Raw genomic sequence first — 21,898 nt, 5'->3', positions numbered from 1 at the left:
GATGGGTTGTTTGTTTTTCCCCCTCTTCAGAGATATATTTTCCTCATACATACCTTTTAAAATATTCACTTACTTTTCATGCCCTCCAGTAGTTTGGACAAGAATGTTCTGTTGTCTTTCAGCATAAAACACTCTGATAAATAACTGTCGAGAAAAACAGAAGAATAAACTCAAAACAAACTGCTGCAATAATTTGTGACAGCTAGCATTAGAAAATACGAATAATACATTTTATTGACTATCTGCTAAAGCTATATAACTAGACTTGATGAAAACACTCCTGTTGCACAAGTGCTATAAAGTGATTAAAAAACAAAAAAAAAGTCCATCACTTCCAGTATTCTTCTTCTAAGAACTTGACAAAATTATTTCCTAACCACAAAAAGAGCCAAAGGTCCTGACACTGCAGAATTAAGCACCTGCAAATAAAGCCTTGCTGAGTTAAATCAAGCAGTGCTTAACATTCTATGAAGTATCATAGTGCTATCGCATTACGCGCAGTATGACTGCTGGAGTAGCAGACGCTACAGAAGAGCATTTTTAAGCAAATCAACCGACAGAAAGCTTGCGAGATGAGACTGCTTCCCCTGCAGTCAGCTTGACCATTGAAAGCAAATCTTACGTGCTCACTCACAGAGCCTGTGCACAACTCTCAGACAGAGCCTGTGCACAACTCTCAGATACAAACTTCCTTTTAGTAAGAAACACAAGACAGCAGAAGAACCCTATCACAGAAATTCTTATCACATTTCAGTGTTAAAGAGAAGGAACTTCACCTGAAGTTTCCTTACAAGTGTGCCTAACTAACAAGACACAATACTGAATGGAACCTACATGGCTTCTGAGTGAAAACACAAAATTTGGAGTGATTTCACTTTTAGCTTTAGCATTTGCTAAATTGCGCTTCCAAACCTTAGAGCAAATAAAACAACCAAAACAAGATGCACACAACACCTGGCTAAAAACACAAAACACATGAGCAGTGATCCTTGCTAACATTGCTTTTTTTCCTTGCTGGAAAACAAAACTTGTAGGTAAAATTCAAGGATCGGTCTGTACAAAAGTATAATTTATTCAACTCTATCAGTTGCAGCTCTCAGCTTCCCAGTGCACCAGCCAGCACGAAAATAGTAACTGTTGTTAAGCTGGGAGTTGCCCAACTAGCAACACCTACCCTCACGGAACTTTAAGTGCATTTTTGTGCTGACACCATAACCAAAGCCACTATTTGCCAGAGCAGTTTCAATGATAGTAAAGCATTTCATCATAGTTTTGCAGACCACTGGGAAGAACAGTGCCTTAAGATTAGCCTATTTCCATGGAAATTCAAAGCTCAAGAACAGCACTAATAGTTTCTGCATTCCTAGCAGCCATCAGTTCAAAATAATACAATTTGACCCCACAATCGTGGGCATCTCAGAAATCTTAAAAACCTTACTTTTTTTCTTTCAGTGATTCTTTATACAGTTCATACTCCCACTTCCTATTTTATTTCTAGCTTCTTTACTCCAGTCTTCAAGATTGATCTGAAAACCCCAGTCTGCTCTAATCAGTCAAAGTTGTCACTTTGGAAGAAGCAAAAATAATTCAAAGGAATATGAAATCCAGACATCAACTAACTCCAACTAAAGACCACATCAACTATAGATCAACTAAAGACCACAACTACTGCTTTCCACAAGGGAAAAAGAGAAAGTTATCACTACCGCTTTAGTTTTGAAGAGCACTTAGAGAATGCAGCAGATTGTTAACTCTGAAACAAATACGTATTTTATTAGCCAAAAATATCTAGAGCAATACAACTTTATAGAAGACACAAATAAAACTCTTCAAAGAAAATGAAAAGACTACCTTTCTATATTAAGTCCTGCTCTTGAAGCGCTAGCTAGTATAGCAGCAAGTGCTATCTGTGAGGGAGTGAAGAGGAGGTATGCATCTGTCAGAGCCACTCGACTGAGGAAGTCATCAGCTGTTTTCCTTAAAACTTCAGGATTTTCCATCAATGGGTACCTAGTCTAGGAAGTATTTAGGAAAGTTAGACAGCTATTTCTGTTACGGTTTGTGAGCTCAACACACAAAATTCAACAATTTTCTGTAAAGCAGAAAGGTAACAAGCCATATCATCCCAAAAATAAGACTTAAAGACCACAACAAAACACATCTCCTTTCAGAAATCATCTGCCTATCACTTTAGAATCTACATCTTATGAGTGCAGAAACAAAAACATAAAATCCGTATTTACATTACATTAACGTATGAAGTACATAGCAGATAAAACAGCATTACCTTCAAATCAATCAAAATTCCCTCAAATGGCCTGTATGGATTGTGAACAATAAGATGGAAGTTCAACTGCTGAATAAGTAGTAGTTCATATTCCAGTATCTGTTCAAGAGCTTTTTCTTGTCCAAGAGGGCTTTCTCGAAGGTTACCAACAAACTGAGAACTGGACACGTTAAACTCATCCACTTTACAGGCTAAAAATGCACACGTTAGCCTTGAGTAGTTTGGGAGAAAGAAAGAAAGAAAAAAATAAATAAAGCATACACGCAGCATCCATCCTTTTATCAAAAGTTCTGTGCACATTTATTATTATTATTTTAAAATGTTTGAAGTACTATATTCAGAATAGAATAAACTTTTCCAAGTGGAAATGGAAAGTGACCACATTCTATTTGCATTTAAGGTCTCCAATTTCCTTTCCTATTTATTCAGTATCTTAGCAAATAAGGTTACACTTCTATTATTCTTATTGGTACAGTAACTCATGATGTGTTGAAAACTCACATTATTATCCGAGGATGGTACTCCATTACTGAGTTATTGAGATAAAAACGTTTGAAATACATGCAAGCCGTTCCCTTGATTTTCAGAAAGAGAAGGAAAGAGTTAAATGTAGAAGTAAAAATGGATTAAGAAACAATAATTAAAAAAAAATAAATCATAAAACAGATAAAGTCTGAATGTGTACTATTAGCACACCAGATGCACAAACACACTAAAATTCACAGAACGCGTCATTTAAAGTCTAATCCATTTATGCATGCAAAACTTGATAAAAAAAAGCAGGCTTATATCATTTTTATATGTATATTCAAGAAGACAGTGTGCAAACAGTCTAGAATACCTTCAGGACAACCTCATCTCATATTAAAATGAAACACTTCAGTCCATTATTGCCAAGTTTCCAAGTTAACGTGAACTCCATCAACACACATTACCAGCCACTTACTAGTGAAGCTTGACTCAGCACACACACCTTTCAGGAGCCAGTTCTCAAATATAAGGATGGGCTTCACAGCATGTTACAGCAGCCTACTGTGACATGGCCAGAACACACACAGACAAGGCACTCGTTTTTATTATTCACCACAGCATCCAAGAAGAGGGAACTGCTGGGGGGATGCTTCTGAACAAGCTGACAAGTGAAGCACAATTCAGTTCCCTGCTTCAGCTGTAAGTCCTCCTTCCTCCCTCTCAATGCACTCATGCTAAGTCACTGAACATCTCATTTTTATATGCTCTGTAGATTATTGCCTATACATGAGCTTGAGCTAGCTTGCTTTGTGCTCAAATGCACATCACCGCACAAAGAAAAAACTGTATCATAAATTCAGTTCTAGGTTAGTTTCTAGTCTCTGCGTAAAGGACAGAATGAAGTTAAATGGTACTGAGCCAGCAGTACGCACCCACAGCCTGTAAGAGCAACAGTATCCAGAGCTGCAGCAAAAGAGTTGTACCTGTCCCAGTCAACTCTGCCCTTGTGAGACCCCAGGTGGAGTACAGCATCCAGGACTGGGGCCCCACATTCAAGAACGATGTGCGGGACCAGAGGAAGACCATAGAGATGATCAGAACACATCTCTCCTACAATGGCAGATTGAAGCTGGGCTTGCTCAGCCTGGAGAATGCTCCTGGGAGACTTCAGTGTGTCATTCCAGTACCCGAAGGGAGCTCACTAGCAGGAGAACCAACTTTTTACATGGTCCAATAGTGACAGAGCGGGGGGGGAGTCGTTTTAAGCTGGACGAAGTGAGATTTTAATTAGAAGCCGTGGAAATTTTTAACTGTGGATGGTGAAGCACTGGCACTGCCGCACCGGGAGGTGCTGAGGGCCAGGCTGGGTGGGGCCTTGGGCAGCCTTGGGCTGGGGGGGCCGGCCCTGCCCACAGCGGAGGGACTGAACTGGGTGGGCTTTGAAAGCCCCTTCAAACCAAACCATTATGTGATTCTATAAACACCCACCCCAAGCTGGAAGGGACCCAGCAGGCCTACCGAGCTCCTACAGGACCACCGAGGGAACCACGCTTTTCCCGGACGGCAGAGCCGTGAGGAAGCAGGGGACACCTCGCGACAGCACGCTTCTGCTTACCACTACAGACCGCGGCATGGCAGGCTTGAAGACCGCACAAAAATCCAGCAGCCTCTTCTCATAGTACTTGCATATCGCCAGCTCCTCGTGGGCCTCCAGCAGGAAAGAGTCGCCCTGCTGCACCTGGGAGAAAGGCGCCGACCTGAAGAAGCCCGGCCTGGGGCCGCCCCTCTCCCCCTGAGGCCCCGCAGAAGCGGCCCGGCCCGCTCCCCCCCTCGCCCCCGCGCCGCACCTTCCCGCCGGCAACAGCTTTGCTACGAAATTTTCGGTTGGCATCGGCCCGTCTCCTCGCCAGCTCCTCCTCACTGCGGAAGGTCCAGAACCGCCGCTGCGTGCTGCTGTAGAACATGGCTTCCCCGCCGCCAGCCGGCCGCCACGGGCCGACCGGCAACACGCAGCCCGCGCCGCGGAGCGCTGGGAGCCGTAGGGCGGAACGGCGCAGCGCCGGGCATGGCAGCGCGGGGGCGGGGCAAGATGGCGGCGGGGCCTGCCGTTGGGCGGCCGTGTGCGTGAGGGTGCGGGGAGCGGGGTCCCCGTGAGGAATCATTTGCGTTATGCCGGGTGAAATCAATCTTCAGGATTTTTCACTTGAATATTTCAGAATAAATGACCCACCTTGTTCTTCTGTGTAATGCCAGGACTTGTGTCATTATTGCTGGATTGCACGCTGCGAGTTGATGTATATTCTCCATTAATTTCCCTATGAAGGAACATAACACCTTGTCATGTTAGCTAGTCTCTCCACTTTGCCAGTCGAATGGTTCTCCCCTGATTCCAATGGAAAAGGACTTGGGGGCACTGGATGATGAAAAAATGATCTGGCAGCGTGGGCTTGCAACAAAGAAGGCCGACAGTAAGGAAGCCCCTTATTACAATAGTGTAGGAAAAAGACTGTGTCATCTACAAGCCAGAGAAGAGGGTGTTGTTTCCATAACCAAATGTATGCCACCTCTAGAAGAGATGTTTTTGCCAGTTTTCATAAAGGAAGTATTTCCTGTAATGCAATCAAGTTTACCTGGAATTAGGAACTATGACCACTTTTCTTGATCTGCCGTCTTAAATGGGTTATGCCATTTATCTTCAGTTTTCCCATTCTTCTGTTAAAGTTGATGCAAATTAGCCTTGTATTTTCTTTTGGTTTTTTGTTTGCTTGTATGTTTTTAATGACCAAAAATTTGAAGTTCTATGCAGTGGCCTCTAATTGTTAAAGAATTATGCTGATTCTTTAAAGGAGTTATAAATTGAATTTAATATTCAGCTTTTTCACTATAAACCAAAGATGGGAAACACGCAGAAAAATCAGTGCTGTGTATATTTTAAAACTCTGCATGAAGAGCTGCATTTCATCAAATAGTAAAGGAACAATTATTTTGGATTATGCAAATGCTGAAAAAACAAAGCAAGTCCGTGATATAATGGTAAAATTATTTGCCTAGGTTTTAAATAATTAGTTCAGTCAAGGTACTGGAATTTTGTGATGCTTCTGCCAAGGAAAGTTGTCTTCAGGTAGAAATATTTTCAGACTGTTGTTGCCAACTGTATTTTCCTCCTTTCAGGTTCTTCACAGGCCCCTAACAATTTAGAATCAAACGTTTCTGTTTCCATTAAAATCCATGGCAACATTCCTAGTGATTTCAGAGAGACAGAATTCATTTTTCCCATATTTCCACTGAGTCTGAGGTTAGTTAGTTACCTTTTAAGCCTAACCTCAAATGTTAGCTTTTGTTACTTAGCCTGGAGTGTGGTGGTGATTCACCCACAGAAAAAAAGCAGTTAATCTTCTGTTCTTGGACAGGATTAAAAGCCTGAAAGAGGAAAAAACACATATGTTTATTACTGTATGATTTTAATATTCACCATTGTTATTACTACTGCGAATTTGTCAGTAGTGTTGAATTTAATGTTTCAAGTACTATGTTTCAGTCCTCAGTCTGCTGAATAAATAAGTATAATATCATACTGAATTCACTTTACAGCCCTTGACTATCAGTTGTCCTAATACTGAAATACTAGTTAAAAATATATTCTCTCCTTTGTTGCTTTTGCCATATATTACTTTACTTTTTGTTTTATCTTACTCATGATACTGGTGAGACTTTTTGTAGGAGTGCTACTCTGTGTTTGTAAAATGTGTTATTCAAACCAGTGACAAATGGCGCATGCTCAGAGGAGACCTCACTGCACTCTACAACTTCCTGAAGGGAGGTTGTGATGAGAAGGGGTTTGCCCTCTTCTCCCAGGCAACAAACGGGAATGGCCATAAGCTGTACCAGAAGAGGTTTAGATTGGACATAAGAAGGAACATTTTCTCTCAGAGAGTGGTCATGCACTGGAATGGATGCTCAGGGAGGTGGTGGAGTCACCATCCCTGGCAGTGTTCAAGAGGCGTCTGGATGAGGAGCTACTAGATATGGTTTAGTGCTTGTGGTAGCAACAGTAATGGGAGGACAGTTGCACTGGATGCTCCTGCAGGTCCTTTCCAACCTTGCGATTGTATGATTCTATGCATGTAGCTGTAAGTCATTGAATTTGAATATGCCTTATATAAAGATTAGAAATCTTGAGAAAAAAATATTAAGTAAGGGAAAGGGGGCCAGAAACAACAGTTAGGATGGCCTCATCTTCACTTTTTTTTTTTTTTTTTTTTTTTTTTTTTTTTTTAATCTCAAAAAAAGCCATCTGCATTTTATAATGTACAGTTTGAAAAGAACACTAACTGTATGGTCTCCAGAAAATCAGAAATCATGGGAGTGAAAGTGAAATGTGCTAAGCCATACATGTTTGTTTATTCGTAAATTAAGGGCATCACATTATTTTAGCAGTGAGAATTGAAATCCATCTTGGCAATGAGAATTATATATTGCTTTTGATACACAGAACATCTGTGTATAAAAGTCTATGGAAGAATTGCATAAGGACCAAGATCCAAACCTGGCTTTCATGTAGGAGAGCAGTTGCTATTTTTTCCCTTTCTTCAGGTCTGAATTATTCATTGAGTAAGTGCTGCTGCTTCCATCCCTTGTTTCTTGCTTTTCCATCTCTGTTCCTTTTCATTACCCTGCCTTGATGTTCTTGACCCTTCATTTCAACTTCTTCACAAATCCTTTATTCCCACCTAATTCACTTCCAGTATATCATCTCTGATGTATATCATTAAATTATTGGTGCTGATGTTGAACAATCATCACAGGATTTACAAACTGAAAATGAGAAGAAACTGTGGATTTGGACCTTTGCATTCATTGCATCTGCCTTCAGATTTGGAAAGCACCATCATGGCATGTTGGCAAAGATTTGTTTGGAACCAAATGTATTTGAAATGCTGTTTTAAAACGAGAACACTTAAGCACTGTAGAATGAAAAATATCCCGAACACTACTATATTAACAGGACAAGAAAGCCAGTTCCAACCAACAAGTTGTGTGCTGGTCGCATTGTCATCAGAGGTTTTCAGCCTTTCAAACACTGTCTTTAGGTTTTATGAGCATGGACAACTAAGGTGGCATCGGTAATTTTCTGTTTAATTAGCACAGGCAAATATCACTTATAGATAAATCTGTGCACAAAAGGTTCAGGCTGAAACCTCATTTTTACTAAAATGTACTGTTCAGGAGCTTTGATTCTCCTTAATTCCTAGGGAAAAAGGTGTGCTGTAAAGGTTATGTTTGATGCTAACTTCCCTAAATTTCTGGGGTATTTGCTCCAGAATTAGTTTCTGAGATCTGACTTTGAATTGTTAAATCATTGCACTGGTTTCTAGATATAATTGGAAAGGAGAGAGACAGCCTGCTCTCACTGTAAGATAAGGCTATAGTATGTCGGGTCCTGCATTTTGGTCACAACAACCCCAGGCAACCCTACAGGCTTGGGGAGGCGTGGCTGGAAAGCTCCAAGATGGAAAGGGACCTTGGTGTGCTGATGGACAGTCGGCTGAATATGAATGTACAGTTCACTACTGAAGAAACAGAGGAAATACATGAACAATTAGAGTTGGTTTAATCAGAGAAAAAGAAAGGCCTGTGAATTAAAGTCAAATGTAGAGCATCAAAGGTGGACAGGAACGAAGGGGAAGGTACAGCAAATTCGGAACAGGAAAAGGAGGAAATATCTGAAACATAGGAGGTTGCTGTGGGGGCAGACAGCCCATGGCGATGTCCCCAAGCAACAGGCTGTGACATCACCAGGTGACGGATTGTGACTGCTCAGCCCTCACTGCTCATAGTGGGGTGCCGGCAGAGCCTGGCTCAGTCTGGCTCGTTCCTGGACCGTGCTGAGCAGCTGTGCGAGGCTTGGAGGTCGAGCAAGATTTTGGCTGTGCTGTGCTGGGTCGTGCCTGGGGCTGCTCGCAGCATCTCAGTGCCTGACCCACAGCATCGCTACTGTTTCCCCGGCCCTGCCCAGTGCAGGCAGCTGGGACGCTACTGAGTGCACCCGCAGCAGCGGAGGTGAGTGGTGTGGGGACATGTGGGTCCCTCAGGGCAGTCATGGGCTTGGGAGGGCTTCCTGCTGAGGACTTGCACACCCTGGGACAGCGAGTGACCGTGGCCTCTCTTCCTCTTGCAGTGAGACACCTCCTCTGTAGCTCTGGTGAAGAACAACTCGTCATCCTCAGTTCTCCCAGCCAGCTGCAGCAAGGAGACCATGTCTGCAGAAGAGGCATGGACATGTTCCATCTGTCGCGATGTGCGACAGGACATGACCAGTGTGATTCCATGCAATCACACATTTTGCCTCGGCTGCATCCAGCGGTGGGCGACTCTGAGGGACAGCTGCCCGCTCTGCAGGACGGCCATGCAGACCATCCGGGTCTGCGTGCGGGGCGACAATCAGTTCGTGGACTGCATCGTCTCCCCGCCCGCAGTGCCGGTGCCCGCCGGCTTCAGCACCACCACCGGCCCCAGCGGCGCTGCGGCGTCCGCTCCGCCCTCTGCACCGGCGTCCCCTGAGCCCATGGCCGCGGAGCCGGAGAGAGTGGGCGGCCTCCCTCCGGAGCTCTGGGCTGCGCTGTTCAGGGACAGACGAGACATCCTGGACCCGGTGCTGCCCTGGCTGGAGCAGGAGATCCGGCGCAGCGGGGAGCTGCGCTGGTGGAAGATCAACTGGCTAAGGAGCGTGATCCTGGCGTTCCTGTGCCAGGTGGGGCCGGACAGGGACACGCTGGTGCGGTGCATCGAGCACGCCCTGGGACCCATCACCGCACCGCTCGTCGACGCCCTCATCAGCACCATCGAGAGCCGGTGCGGCCAGGAGGCCCGGAGGATGCTGGGCCTCGAAGACCTCGGCGCTGCCCAGGAGCGGGAGGACGGGCCCGAAGACCCCGGCGCTGCCCAGGAGCACGAGGACGGCTCTGAAGTCCCCGGCGCTGCCCAGGAGCACGAGGACGGCCCCGCTGCCCCGTCCGGTCCCGCCGCCTCCCCGCAGGATTCCGCCGCCCCCAGCGCCGCGCCCTCCGGCAGCTCCGGGGGTCCCGAAGCGGAGGAGCTCCCCGGCACGTCCAGCGGGGCCCTCGGCAGAGGATCCCGGCGCCCCACGAAGAGGAGGGCCGGCAGCGCCCAGCGCGCTCCTCCGCCCCGCAAGAGGCGGCGCCCCCGCCGGAGGAGATATTTTCGATAGCAGCCTGGCCATGCACTCAGGCAGAAGTACGGCGCCTCTAGCGGGACTTTCACAGCTTCCCAATAAAAGATAAAAACACACAAGCACGTGTCGTTCCCAGGGTCCAACTTCCCTTTCGCCCTTCTCGCACACGTCCAACACGGTGCCACTCAAGCGTCAGTGATACCTCAGCACCCTTATTGCTCTCCTAAAATACCTGAAAAGTGATTGCAGCAAAAGATGCCAGACTGTTCTCACTGGTGACAGTGTCACGGAGTAATCTAGATCAATCTTTCTCCATGACGGGGGCAGTGGGCACATGGGCCCCCAAAAACAGGAAGGAAAAAAAAAAGGGAAAGGGGTAGGGAGATGGGAGCTGGGCTCAAGGAAACAAACAGAGCAGTGGCAACGAGCTAAGGAGGAACATTAATTTTACTGACTGTGATATCGGAATGCAAGATAAAAAAGCATAATACAATCTAATTGGAATTGAGGCTAATAAGTAAAGTAAGAGACAGAGGTTTCCAAAGACCGAGAAGCCTACTCTGAAATGGAAGGTGCCACGGCTTGGAAGCACACCCACACCCACTGCCAGGCAGTGAGAGAGAGAGCCAGCGTCACTTATGTGTTTCCCTCTCTGACTGTGAGGTCCTCTGGGACGTGTAGTTCTTCTTCTCTGTGCTCCACATCATGTCATGTGGAATACCAATAGCAAAATTACAAAACCATTAAATCGTTGCACTGGTTTCTAGATATAATTGGAAAGGAGAGAGACAGCCTGCTCTCACTGTAAGATAAGGCTATAGTACGTCGGGTCCTGCATTTTGGTCACAACCACCCCAGGCAACCCTACAGGCTTGGGGAGGTGTGGCTGGAAAGGTCCCAGACAGAAAGGGACCTTGGTGTGCTGATGGACAGTCGGCTGAATATGAGCCAGCAGTGTGCCCAGGTGGCCAAGAGGGCCAATGTCATCCTGGCTTGTATCAGGAATGGTGTGGTGAGCAGGACTAAGGAAGTCATCCTGCCCCTGTACTCGGCATTGGTGAGGCCTCACCTTGAGTACTGTGTTCAGTTTTGGGCACCTCAGCACAGGAAAGACATGGAGCTACTGGAGCAGGTCCAGAGAAGGGCAGCAAGGCTCGTGAAGGGCTTGGAAAATCAACCCCATGAGGGTTTGGATGTGGTGCTCAGGGATATGATTTAGCAGAGGGTTGTTAGAGTTAGGGTACTATGGTTAGACTGGGATTGGACTTGATGATCTTTGAGGTCTTTTCCAACCTGAGTAATTCTATGATTCTATGATTCAATAAATCTGGGTACAGCCTACAGAGACCCAACAAATCTTTTTCCTGCCCTAAGCCATAAAAGCACTGAAAATTAAAGTGACTTTGTGTGATTTTGTACAATTGATACACTAAATCTTAGGAAAGCCAACTTCCAGCTCTTGAGGAAGTTAGTCAAGAAAAGCCCCTGGGAAACGGTCAGTCACCATCAAACTGTCATCAAAGACAAGATGGCAGTTCAGAATTGGTAGATCTTTAAGGAGGCCTTCCTTGGTCAAGGGAAGAGCTGCTGATGTCATCCATCTAAATGTCAATAAGGCCTTTGGTATGGTCTATGAGCTAGCAATATGCCCTCACAGACCGGAAAGCCGAATCCTGGGGTGCCTCTAAAGAAGTACAGCCAGCAGGGCAAGGGAGGTGATCCTGCCCCTCTACTCTGCACTGATGAGACCTCACCTGGAGTGCTGTACCCAGATGTGGAGTCCTTAGTACAGGAGAGATGTGGACCTCTTGGAGCACATCCAGAGGAGGGACACAGAAACGATCCAAGGAGTGGAACACCTCCCCTGTGAGGACAGGCTGAGAGAGCTGGGGCTGTTCAGGCTGGAGAAGAGAAGGCTCCAAGGTGACCTGAGAGTGGCCTTTCAGTATCCAATGGGGAGCTGTAAGAAAGAAGGTAATGGACTCTCTAGCAGAGTCTTTTGTGAGAGGACAAAGGGAAAGAGTTTCAAACTTAAAAGAGGGGAGATTTAGATTGGATATAAGGAAGAAAAAGGCTTTTTACAATAAAGAACAGGTTGTCTAGAGACACTGTGGATGGCCTATTCCTAGAGACAGTGAAGGTCAGGCTGCACCTCCTAGAGACAGTGAAGGTCAGGCTGCACCAGGCTCTGAGCATCCTGATCCATCTGTAGATGTGCCTGTTCATAGCAAAGAAACTGGGCTAGATGGGAGCTATTGGTAATAAGTGAACTGGATGATCTTCTAGGTCTTTTCCAACCTTGGTGATTGTATGATTCTATGATTCTAAAAGTCCCTTCCAATTCAAATGATTTTACAGCTCCTCTCCTGTGTCTGGCATGGTATCCATTGCTAGCAGGTCAAAGAAAGCTAACCTCAGAAGTTTTCCTGACGCGTTTTAGATGTGGCCTTGAACGGTATCACGCCCTGGCTATGCCACTTTGCCTTGGAGAACTGTATAAGGGTTGAAGCTTTGATGTGCGAACACTTGGATAAGAAAGGATCGTGACATAACTGCCAATTAACACAACTTATGCCGGGACCTCGACCATCTGGGGGAAAGAGACACAGCCATGGATGCCATGAGTTCTTCTCTCCATTTACTGCTGCGTCACGCCACACTCCTTACATACCATCCTAATTCCCACGCAGACACGTACATCCGCTACGCAAAACCTGACGCATGCAAGAGGACATATACACACACCTACCTAAACTCCCCACCCACTAACTCTTAACCTACACTCTATCTACTGAGCACTACTGTATGCACTCATAAATCCTTAAGAAGACAACTTTGTAGCCCATTAGGATCATAAAACCCACCCAGCCACAAGTGCCTGCCACAGGAGCGCTGCCACCCAGCAGGTCAGGTTAGAACAGGGCTCTGTCCAGCCTGGCCTGGAGAGCCTCCAGGTACGGTCACCCACAGTTTCTCTGGCAGCTGTGCCAGGGCCTCACCTTGCTCCGAGTGAGGAATTCCCTCTGGCAGCTCCCCTGACCCCCTCTTTTCTCCAGTCAAAACTGTTCTCGCCCTTGTCCTGTCACAATCAGGCCATAGGAGGTTGGTCAGCAACGCACTAGAAATGCCAGCTGGGCTGTTGACATGCAGACATTTACCAGGCTCTCTCTGCTGGGACATCCCAGTATGGGTGCAGTGCAAAAGGCCTGAGGGAGGCCGTCCTTCCTGCTCCTGGAGCATCGGGCTCCTCACTCTGCACTGCCTGCATGAGCCACCGCCCCTCCCACATGGGTGCTGCACCCTCAGCCCGCTGAGGTGGTGACCATGTGTCACGGTTTTATGATTTTTGGTTATCAGTATTCCACACCATAACATCATGTGGTGCACTGGGAGTTAAAGAGTTCATTCTCCAGTTCTGGGTACCTGTCCCAGAAGAGAAGGACTGCACACCCCAAAGGACTTTGTGTTCAGAGAGGAGATAAAGCCCCTGGCAAGGTCACGAAACCAGGCTCTCCTCCCTGCTGCTCAACCCAAATGCACGTCTTAGCACTAGAGGAAGGCCTTCAATTTTGGACACTGATTATATCTGAGAACATTTATTAGCTGCAGTTCAAATTGTATTGCATTATATTGCATAGTAGTATGTTATCTTGCATTTCATCGCCTTATTTAGTAAATTAGTTTGTTTCTCCTCGGATCGTTGCCACTGTTATTTTTGGGGGGTCCCATCTCTCTACCCTTTTTCCCTGATCCCCCTTTCCGGAGGTGCAGTTCTACCCTGTTAGTCTGGAACTGGGCCAAATCAGCCCAGAAACCATGGACACCATGATGTCACAGTGGTGGCAAGGAGCGGCCATTGTGACACGCGGGGCTGGGAGCAGAGCTAAGGCTACTGGGCTGGGGCCGAGCTCAGTGCGGCTTGGTGAGGCGTGGAGGGAGCACTGACTCTCTTGTTTCTCACTGTCAATGCCAAACATGTCCAAAGGGACGAAGAAGACCCCCAGGTCTGGGGAGCAAGGTGAGAGCACCATATCCCTGTGCATGGCTCCCCGCTGCTGGGCAGAGGGCTGCTGGGGGTCTGCCTGAGACTGGGAGGGGGGGAAGGGGCAGGCAGGGGCTTCCCAGCACCACAGGCAGGACCCTTCTGCTCCTTGGCCAGGTGGCCCAGCTTGGGCTGTAGCTGCCCACTGGCACCGCTGGGCCTGCAAAGCGCCCTTCCCCTCCACCCCCTCCAGCCCTGCCCCTCAGGCAGCAGGCGCAGCAGGCACGGAGCAGGCCCTGTGGACGTCCTCCAGGGTTACCAAGCCCTGCCAGGTGCTCACCATTGCTCACGGTTGCTCTCTCCTTCCTCTGCAGTGTGCATGCTGTGCCGCCAGGCACAGGTCGACCCGGACATCTGCGGGCAGACATTTGTCAATGGTGGGCTCCGTGCCCACCACTTCTGCTTGGTGAGTTTCCTCCAGAGCTAGGGCTCCTGCCATGGATGCTCCTTTCCTTTCTGGCCTCATGAGATCCCACTCTTTTCTCTCCCATAGTTCTTTGCCAACGACCTTTTGAAATGGAGAAGCCCAGTGGGGGGAATTTTTGGCTTCCCCCTTAATGCCGTCCGGCGCACAGTCCAGAAGGCGGACAAGAAGGTGAGGACCTGAGCACAATGGGGAGCTTGGTGCCGGCGGAGGCCCAGGCTGGCTTCAGCTGGACACAAAGAAAGCGACTGCAGCCCTTCTAGCTGGCTCCAGGACAAATGCCCACCAGAGCGGACAAGACTTGTCTGCCAGGTGGCTCTGCAGAGTGTGAGGCAGTTGTGCCCACACCCTGCACCCTGGCTGGAGAAGTGGGGCTGGCTGTGGAGGCCCTGGGCCCACCGCTGATGGGGGCTGCTCTGCTCTTTTCAGTGCTGCTTTGTCTGCCGTGGAAGGGGAGCTACCATCAGCTGTGCGGAGGCAGGCTGTAAGCGCAGCTTCCATCTGCCCTGCGCCGAGGACGGGGAGTGCATCACACAGTACTTTGGGCAGCACAAGTAAGAGGCTGTCAGCAGCAGCCAAGCTGCTTCCCCTCCCAGGGAGGAACCTGCAGCAACACCTCTCAGCATCCTGTCAGAGACAGAGCCCAGGCCTGGCTCTCCTTCCTGGTTCTCTGTCTTCTCTGTCCTCCTCGTAGCACTTCTCACGGCACCCATCCCTTCTCTCCTTCTGCCCAGGTCCTTCTGCTGGGAGCACTGCCCTCAGCAGGCAGACGAGGCAGCTCCATCACAGAACACGGTCTGTGTCATCTGTCTGGAGCCTGTGGGAGAGAGAACATCCTACCACACCATGGTGTGCCCAGTGTGCAAACAGGCCTGGTTCCACCGGGGCTGCATCAGGGTAAGAGCCCTACCCTCGCCCAGTGGCTATGGCCAGTGCTCAGCAGCACCCAACCCCGCTCGCACTCATGCTGCTTGTGATTCTCCTGCAGAAACAGGCCATGCACGCTGGCACCATGCTCTTCGTCTGCCCCGTCTGCAGAGCAAAAGGGCGATTCCGTTCCAAAATGGCCACGCTGGGGATCCAAATCCCAGTCAGGTTGGTGTACTTCTGCACAGCTTCGCAGACTCTCAGGCCCAGTTGCTGTGCCTGACCAGGAACTGCCCTGGTAGGCCCGATCTCCGGCCGTCCTGCGAGCACTGGTGTCAGCTTCAGGGAGAAGCTGGGAATGAGCTCAAGGTGGATGAGCAGGGATGCCCTGCATCTGCCTCACACCTGGGGCACCGGAGACTCATCAGATTCCCTCTCTTCTCTGGCAGACGGCCATCTTGGTGGGATGACGAAGCATACCAGTCGCTTCGAGAAAGGCACAGGCGCTGTGATGTCAGCGAGTGCTTTTACCCAGGAGGCAGGGAGGAGGCAGAAAACGACGGGTGAGTGACCTCTGCATTCCTCTGGGGATCTGCATGAGACCTCAGCCTCATCACAGGCTAGTGGAGCAAGGACTGAGCACTAGAGCTGTGCCGGCTGCTCCCTGCCTCAGTTCGCTTTGTCCTCACAGCCGCAACCCGTTTGCTTCCCCAGGCCCTGGCAGCTGCTCCTCTGCAGCTCCTGTGCCACAAAAGGCACACACTGGTTCTGCTCCTTCTGGTCCATCGATGACAACACCTGGGAGTGCGACTCCTGTGCTGCTGTGGATGCTGGTAAGAGGCAGAGCCCTGTGCCGCTGGACTGGGTCGAGGCAAGGCCTGGCAGCGCGTGCTCAGGGTGGCCTTGCCACAGTCTCTGTCCCATGGCGGATGGCAGCCTGTCCTGCCCTGGGGCTGCAGGTTCATCCTGCTGACATTTCTGTCTCTCCTTACAGCATCTCACTCCGACACTGAGCTTAGCTCCCCCAGCACTTCCAGCCTGGTGGTACCAGAGTCAGCCCACAGCTTTCCAGACCCTGAAAACATCATCAGGTCTGGACCCTCCAGCCAGGCAGCAACAGACCCATCCTGCAGCTCCAAGCTGCCTGAGCTGAACGACCAGCCCAGAGTGCCTGCAACAGAGCAGAGGACCATCCAGCCACATTTATCTGAGGAGCAGGACACATCTCGGCAGCGCCAAGGACGTGGTGGGAGGAGACGGGCACCAGCTGCAGGAGCCCAGACCTGCTCCCAGAGCCCCACCAGACGGAGGACAGCACGGTCCTCCAGAACCACCTCGGCAGCTGCACCCAGAAGGCATCCCAGGCAGCGTGGGACTGGCCGCACAAGAAGCCGCTCCCCGTTGCGAGGCCGGGCCTCAGGCTCCCAAAGTCAGCCCAGAAGACGTCGTGGCAGCAGCCGTACAACAGCCCGAGGTGCTCAGAGCAGCACCCGCACCTCGGCCACACCAGCACCATCAAGGTCCTCAAGGGCTTCCCCGCTGCCAGCACGCAGCCGACAATCCAGGCAGCGAAGGCGGGCCAACACTCGAAGCCGATCCCCAGTGGGGCGTCGCGCTTCAAATTCCCGCAGCCGGCCCCGAGGAGGCCGAGGGAGCCGGTCCAGGCAGCGGGGACCAGCCCGGGCACGAAGCCGCTCCCGCGTCCAACAACAGAGAAGGCGCCGCCACAGCCAGTCCCAGAGACGGCGCAGAAGCAGCCGTGTCCCATCCTCCCGTGATGGTTGTGGTGCCAAGCGGCGAAGAAAATAATCCTAGAAGATTGCCCACATACATTGGCTTCGTTCTTCGGTGGGCCAGCCTGGGCACAAAGCCACTCCCGGGTCCAGCAACAGAGACGACACCCCCACAGCCACCATCGTCAGAGAAGATGTCCCCACAGCCAGTCCCAAAGACTGTGTGAAAGCAGTCGTGTCCCATCCCCCTGTGATAGTTGTTGTCCCAATTAGACAAAAAAAATAAACCCTTAAAATACTCCCTAAAAGTTGGCTTCATTCCTCTCTGTTTGTCCTACAATGGGCAGTGTTTGTGAGCCGAGACCACAGGGCTGTCTTCTTCCCAGCACCTTTCCAGATGGAGTTATCTTTAGATCTGTGTCCGTGATGGGGGGCTGCAAGCCCACAGGCCCACCGGCCTTGAAAAAAAGGGGGAACCTCAGAGGGGCGTCAACAGTTTACAGGCCAGTTCAGCCCATTCCCACGACTAGCACAGATGAGGGACCCATAAACCCACAGCCCTGGAAAGGGGAAAAACAGGGAAGAGTAGGGAGATGGGAGGCGAGCCTAAAACAAAGCAGTGGCAACTATCTGAGGAGGAAAGAGAGTTTACTAAATATGATATCGGAATTCAGGCCAGCACGTGCTGATTTCATTCCTCAGGGCACCATCGCATTCTGTTGGTAACTACCCAAATCTGTTTTTCCTCTATCTGTATATTTCTGTGTATTCTGATTCTTGAGGCCCTTTCCATTCTGACGGAGGTCTGAAGGGCATTCCACCACCCACGCAGATCTTCCCATTGTTGGCCTGCTGCGGCTGGCTATTTGTGTGAATCCCGTGTAAAGACTGTTTTTGCTAAGACGGACAAAAAGTTAGAAATAAATTACAAAATTCAGACTCGAATCCTCAACCCAGTTTCATTGCTGGTGCCAGTGAGGTTCTGAGAAGCTCCCCACAGCCCTCAGTTCATCATGAGGTGCGCAGCTGTCACCAGATGGAGAGAGGACAGAAGCAAGCGTTGGGTTTTACACTGCACAAATGGAGTGTTTTGCTCAGGCAGATAAAAGCCGTGCAGACCAAAATTGGCTGCCTCAGAGCAGCCCAGGAATGTGTGTCCTTCGGTCTGCCCTGTTGGTGCCAGGAGGCTCCCTCACTTGCTGTGAGCAGAGGGAAGTTTGCCTGACTCCGCCAGAGGTACCATCTCTTCCTCTATGAAAAACAGCTTTGCTGGGTAGGTCAGCATCATGATGCAGATCTTAATGAAAGATTCGGAGATGTCCGAACAAATCAAGCTGTTGTGCCAACTTGATGCTCCCAAAATCTCTCTCTCAGCATTTTTTCTCCTTGTACTTCTTATTTTTGAGATACGAACAAGGGGAAAAACACAGGCCAGGATTCTAGTATTTCTCATGTCCCTGAGTCCTGCATCCCTAAAGCCTCTAGGTAGGTACCAGGGCAGTAAATAGCCCCTACCTTCCCCCGCCCACCACCACCACTGTAAGGGCAGAGCAAGTCCAAGACTGCCTCATGAGACGAAATGTGTACAAATCCATGGGGCCAGATTCAGAGAAGGACTTGGGGTTCCTGGTAGAAGTTGGGCATGAGCCAGCAGTGTGCGCTTACAGCCCAGCTGTCTATCATCATGTCATGGAGAACAGGAGAGATGCCTGAAGACTGGAGGATAGCCAGTGTCATTCCAATCTACAAAAAGGTCAGGAAGAAGGACTCACATCCATCCCCGAGAACGTGTTGGAACTACTGATTCTGGACATCATCTCCAAGCAGGTGCAAGGCCTTGAACATCTCCACCAAGGGAGGTTCCCTAAATGTGGGGGTTCTCTCATCAGCGGTGGCCTCACATTCATGGAGAAGATGGAAACTGGGTTAGGCTGGATGAGCAGGAATGCTCCAGTGGGATACCAGGACTATGGCCCTTGTCAAGGGACAGCTCCTCTCCTGTGTCTGGCATGGTGACCATTGCTAGCAGGTCAAAGAAAGCAAACCTCAGAAGTTTTCCTGACGCGTTTTAGATGTGGACTTGAACGGTATCACGTCCTGGCTATGCCACTCTGCCTTGGAGGTTTAGATTGGACATAAGAAGGAACATTTTCTCTCAGAGAGTGGTCATGCACTGGAATGGATGCTCAGGGAGGTGGTGGATTCACCATCCCTGGCAGTGTTCAAGAGGCGTCTGGATGAGGAGCTACTAGATATGGTTTAGTGCTTGTGGTAGCAACAGTAATGGGAGGACAGTTGCACTGGATGCTCCTGCAGGTCCTTTCCAACCTTGCGATTGTATGATTCCATGCATGTAGCTGTAAGTCATTTAATTTGAATATGACTTATATAAAGATTAGAAATCTTGTGAAAAAAATATTAAGTAAGGGAAAGGGGGCCAGTAACAACAGTTAGGATGGCCTCATCTTCTTTTTTATTTATTTATTTATTTATTTTTCTTTTAATCTCAAAAAAAGCCATCTGCATTTTATAATGTACAGTTTGAAACGAACACTAACTGTATGGTCTCCAGAAAATCCGAAATCATGGGAGTGAAAATGAAATGTGCTAAGGCATACATGTTTGTTTATTCGTAAATTAAGGGCATCACATTATTTTAGCAGTGAGAATTGAAATCCCTCTTGGCAATGAGAATTATATATTGCTTTTGATACACAGAACATCTGTGTATAAAAGTCTGTGGAAGAATTGCATAAGGACCAAGATCCAAACCTGGCTTTCATGTAGGAGAGCAGTTGCTATTTTTTCCCTTTCTTCAGGTCTGAATTATTCATTGAGTAAGTGCTGCTGCTTCCATCCCTTGTTTCTTGCTTTTCCATCTCTGTTCCTTTTCATTACCCTGCCTTGATGTTCTTGACCCTTCATTTCAACTTCTTCACAAATCCTTTATTCCCACCTAATTCACTTCCAGTATATCATCTCTGATGTATATCATTAAATTATTGGTGCTGATGTTGAACAATCATCACAGGATTTACAAACTGAAAATGAGAAGAAACTGTGGATTTGGACCTTTGCATTCATTGCATCTGCCTTCAGATTTGGAAAGCACCATCATGGCATGTTGGCAAAGATTTGTTTGGAACCAAATGTATTTGAAATGCTGTTTTAAAACGAGAACACTTAAGCACTGTAGAATGAAAAATATCCCGAACACTACTATATTAACAGGACAAGAAAGCCAGTTCCAACCAACAAGTTGTGTGCTGGTCGCATTGTCATCAGAGGTTTTCAGCCTTTCAAACACTGTCTTTAGGTTTTATGAGCATGGACAACTAAGGTGGCATCGGTAATTTTCTGTTTAATTAGCACAGGCAAATATCACTTATAGATAAATCTGTGCACAAAAGGTTCAGGCTGAAACCTCATTTTTACTAAAATGTACTGTTCAGGAGCTTTGATTCTCCTTAATTCCTAGGGAAAAAGGTGTGCTGTAAAGGTTATGTTTGATGCTAACTTCCCTAAATTTCTGGGGTATTTGCTCCAGAATTAGTTTCTGAGATCTGACTTTGAATTGTTAAATCATTGCACTGGTTTCTAGATATAATTGGAAAGGAGAGAGACAGCCTGCTCTCACTGTAAGATAAGGCTATAGTATGTCGGGTCCTGCATTTTGGTCACAACAACCCCAGGCAACCCTACAGGCTTGGGGAGGCGTGGCTGGAAAGCTCCAAGATGGAAAGGGACCTTGGTGTGCTGATGGACAGTCGGCTGAATATGAATGTACAGTTCACTACTGAAGAAACAGAGGAAATACATGAACAATTAGAGTTGGTTTAATCAGAGAAAAAGAAAGGCCTGTGAATTAACGTCAAATGTAGAGCATCAAAGGTGGACAGGAACGAAGGGGAAGGTACAGCACACCAGGAACAGGAAAAGGAGGAAATATCTGAAACACGGGTGGTTGCTGTGGGGGCGGACAGCCCATGGCGATGCCCCAAGCAACAGGCTGTGACATCACCAGGTGACGGATTGTGACTGCTCAGCCCTCACTGCTCATAGTGGGGTGCCGGCAGAGCCTGGCTCAGTCTGGCTCGTTCCTGGACCGTGCTGAGCAGCTGTGCGAGGCTTGGAGGTCGAGCAAGATTTTGGCTGTGCTGTGCTGGGTCGTGCCTGGGGCTGCTCGCAGCATCTCAGTGCCTGACCCACAGCATCGCTACTGTTTCCCCGGCCCTGCCCAGTGCAGGCAGCTGGGACGCTACTGAGTGCACCCGCAGCAGCGGAGGTGAGTGGTGTGGGGACATGTGGGTCCCTCAGGGCAGTCATGGGCTTGGGAGGGCTTCCTGCTGAGGACTTGCACACCCTGGGACAGCGAGTGACCGTGGCCTCTCTTCCTCTTGCAGTGAGACACCTCCTCTGTAGCTCTGGTGAAGAACAACTCGTCATCCTCAGTTCTCCCAGCCAGCTGCAGCAAGGAGACCATGTCTGCAGAAGAGGCATGGACATGTTCCATCTGTCGCGATGTGCGACAGGACATGACCAGTGTGATTCCATGCAATCACACATTTTGCCTCGGCTGCATCCAGCGGTGGGCGACTCTGAGGGACAGCTGCCCGCTCTGCAGGACGGCCATGCAGACCATCCGGGTCTGCGTGCGGGGCGACAATCAGTTCGTGGACTGCATCGTCTCCCCGCCCGCAGTGCCGGTGCCCGCCGGCTTCAGCACCACCACCGGCCCCAGCGGCGCTGCGGCGTCCGCTCCGCCCTCTGCACCGGCGTCCCCTGAGCCCATGGCCGCGGAGCCGGAGAGAGTGGGCGGCCTCCCTCCGGAGCTCTGGGCTGCGCTGTTCAGGGACAGACGAGACATCCTGGACCCGGTGCT

General features: G+C 49.1%; 2 protein-coding genes across 3 annotated transcripts; one reads left to right on the top strand and one right to left on the bottom strand.

The window, feature by feature from the left end:
- Positions 1-8: 8 nt before the first annotated feature.
- LOC140264784 (cyclin-H-like) lies at positions 9-4,872 on the bottom strand. 2 transcript variants are annotated; one of them, XM_072360692.1, is made up of 6 exons: positions 4,606-4,872; positions 4,374-4,490; positions 2,789-2,862; positions 2,288-2,498; positions 1,852-2,015; positions 9-144 (listed from the first exon to the last, which is right to left on the bottom strand). In XM_072360692.1, exons 1-6 carry the CDS (start codon positions 4,720-4,722, stop codon positions 66-68), a joined length of 762 nt encoding a protein of 253 aa, XP_072216793.1. In that variant the 5' UTR covers positions 4,723-4,872; the 3' UTR covers positions 9-65. The 2 variants fall into 2 exon arrangements, with proteins under 2 accessions (XP_072216793.1, XP_072216792.1); XM_072360691.1 differs by having other exon boundaries at positions 4,374-4,496; positions 4,606-4,858.
- Positions 4,873-13,916: 9,044 nt separating this feature from the next.
- On the top strand, positions 13,917-17,092 carry LOC140264786 (PHD finger protein 7-like). The gene is made up of 10 exons (XM_072360694.1): positions 13,917-13,968; positions 14,307-14,398; positions 14,486-14,587; positions 14,846-14,970; positions 15,151-15,313; positions 15,405-15,511; positions 15,733-15,846; positions 15,998-16,116; positions 16,278-16,335; positions 16,612-17,092. Exons 1-10 carry the CDS (start codon positions 13,917-13,919, stop codon positions 17,090-17,092), a joined length of 1,413 nt encoding a protein of 470 aa, XP_072216795.1.
- Positions 17,093-21,898: the final 4,806 nt, after the last annotated feature.

This window comes from Excalfactoria chinensis, unplaced genomic scaffold, assembly GCF_039878825.1.
Source record: "Excalfactoria chinensis isolate bCotChi1 unplaced genomic scaffold, bCotChi1.hap2 Scaffold_1018, whole genome shotgun sequence".
NCBI lineage: Eukaryota > Metazoa > Chordata > Aves > Galliformes > Phasianidae > Excalfactoria > Excalfactoria chinensis.
The sequence above is the reverse complement of the archived record's forward strand: the minus strand, read 5'-3'. Positions and strand labels throughout refer to the sequence as shown.

What these genes read in the sequence shown, in the direction of transcription:
- LOC140264784 (XM_072360691.1), bottom strand. Translation starts at nt 4,722, where the DNA reads ATGTTCTACAGCAGCACGCAGCGGCGGTTCTGGACCTTCCGCAGTGAG. An exon ending in AAGCTGTTGCCGGCGGGAAG is followed by an intron (nt 4,497 to 4,605) that starts GTGCGGCGCGGG and finishes CCTTTCTCCCAG; the next exon opens with GTGCAGCAGGGCGACTCTTT. An exon ending in GCAGGACTTAATATAGAAAG is followed by an intron (nt 145 to 1,851) that starts GTAGTCTTTTCA and finishes TTTTCTCGACAG; the next exon opens with TTATTTATCAGAGTGTTTTA.
- LOC140264786 (XM_072360694.1), top strand. Translation starts at nt 13,917, where the DNA reads ATGCCAAACATGTCCAAAGGGACGAAGAAGACCCCCAGGTCTGGGGAG. An exon ending in CCCCAGGTCTGGGGAGCAAG is followed by an intron (nt 13,969 to 14,306) that starts GTGAGAGCACCA and finishes CTTCCTCTGCAG; the next exon opens with TGTGCATGCTGTGCCGCCAG. An exon ending in GGGATCCAAATCCCAGTCAG is followed by an intron (nt 15,512 to 15,732) that starts GTTGGTGTACTT and finishes CTTCTCTGGCAG; the next exon opens with ACGGCCATCTTGGTGGGATG.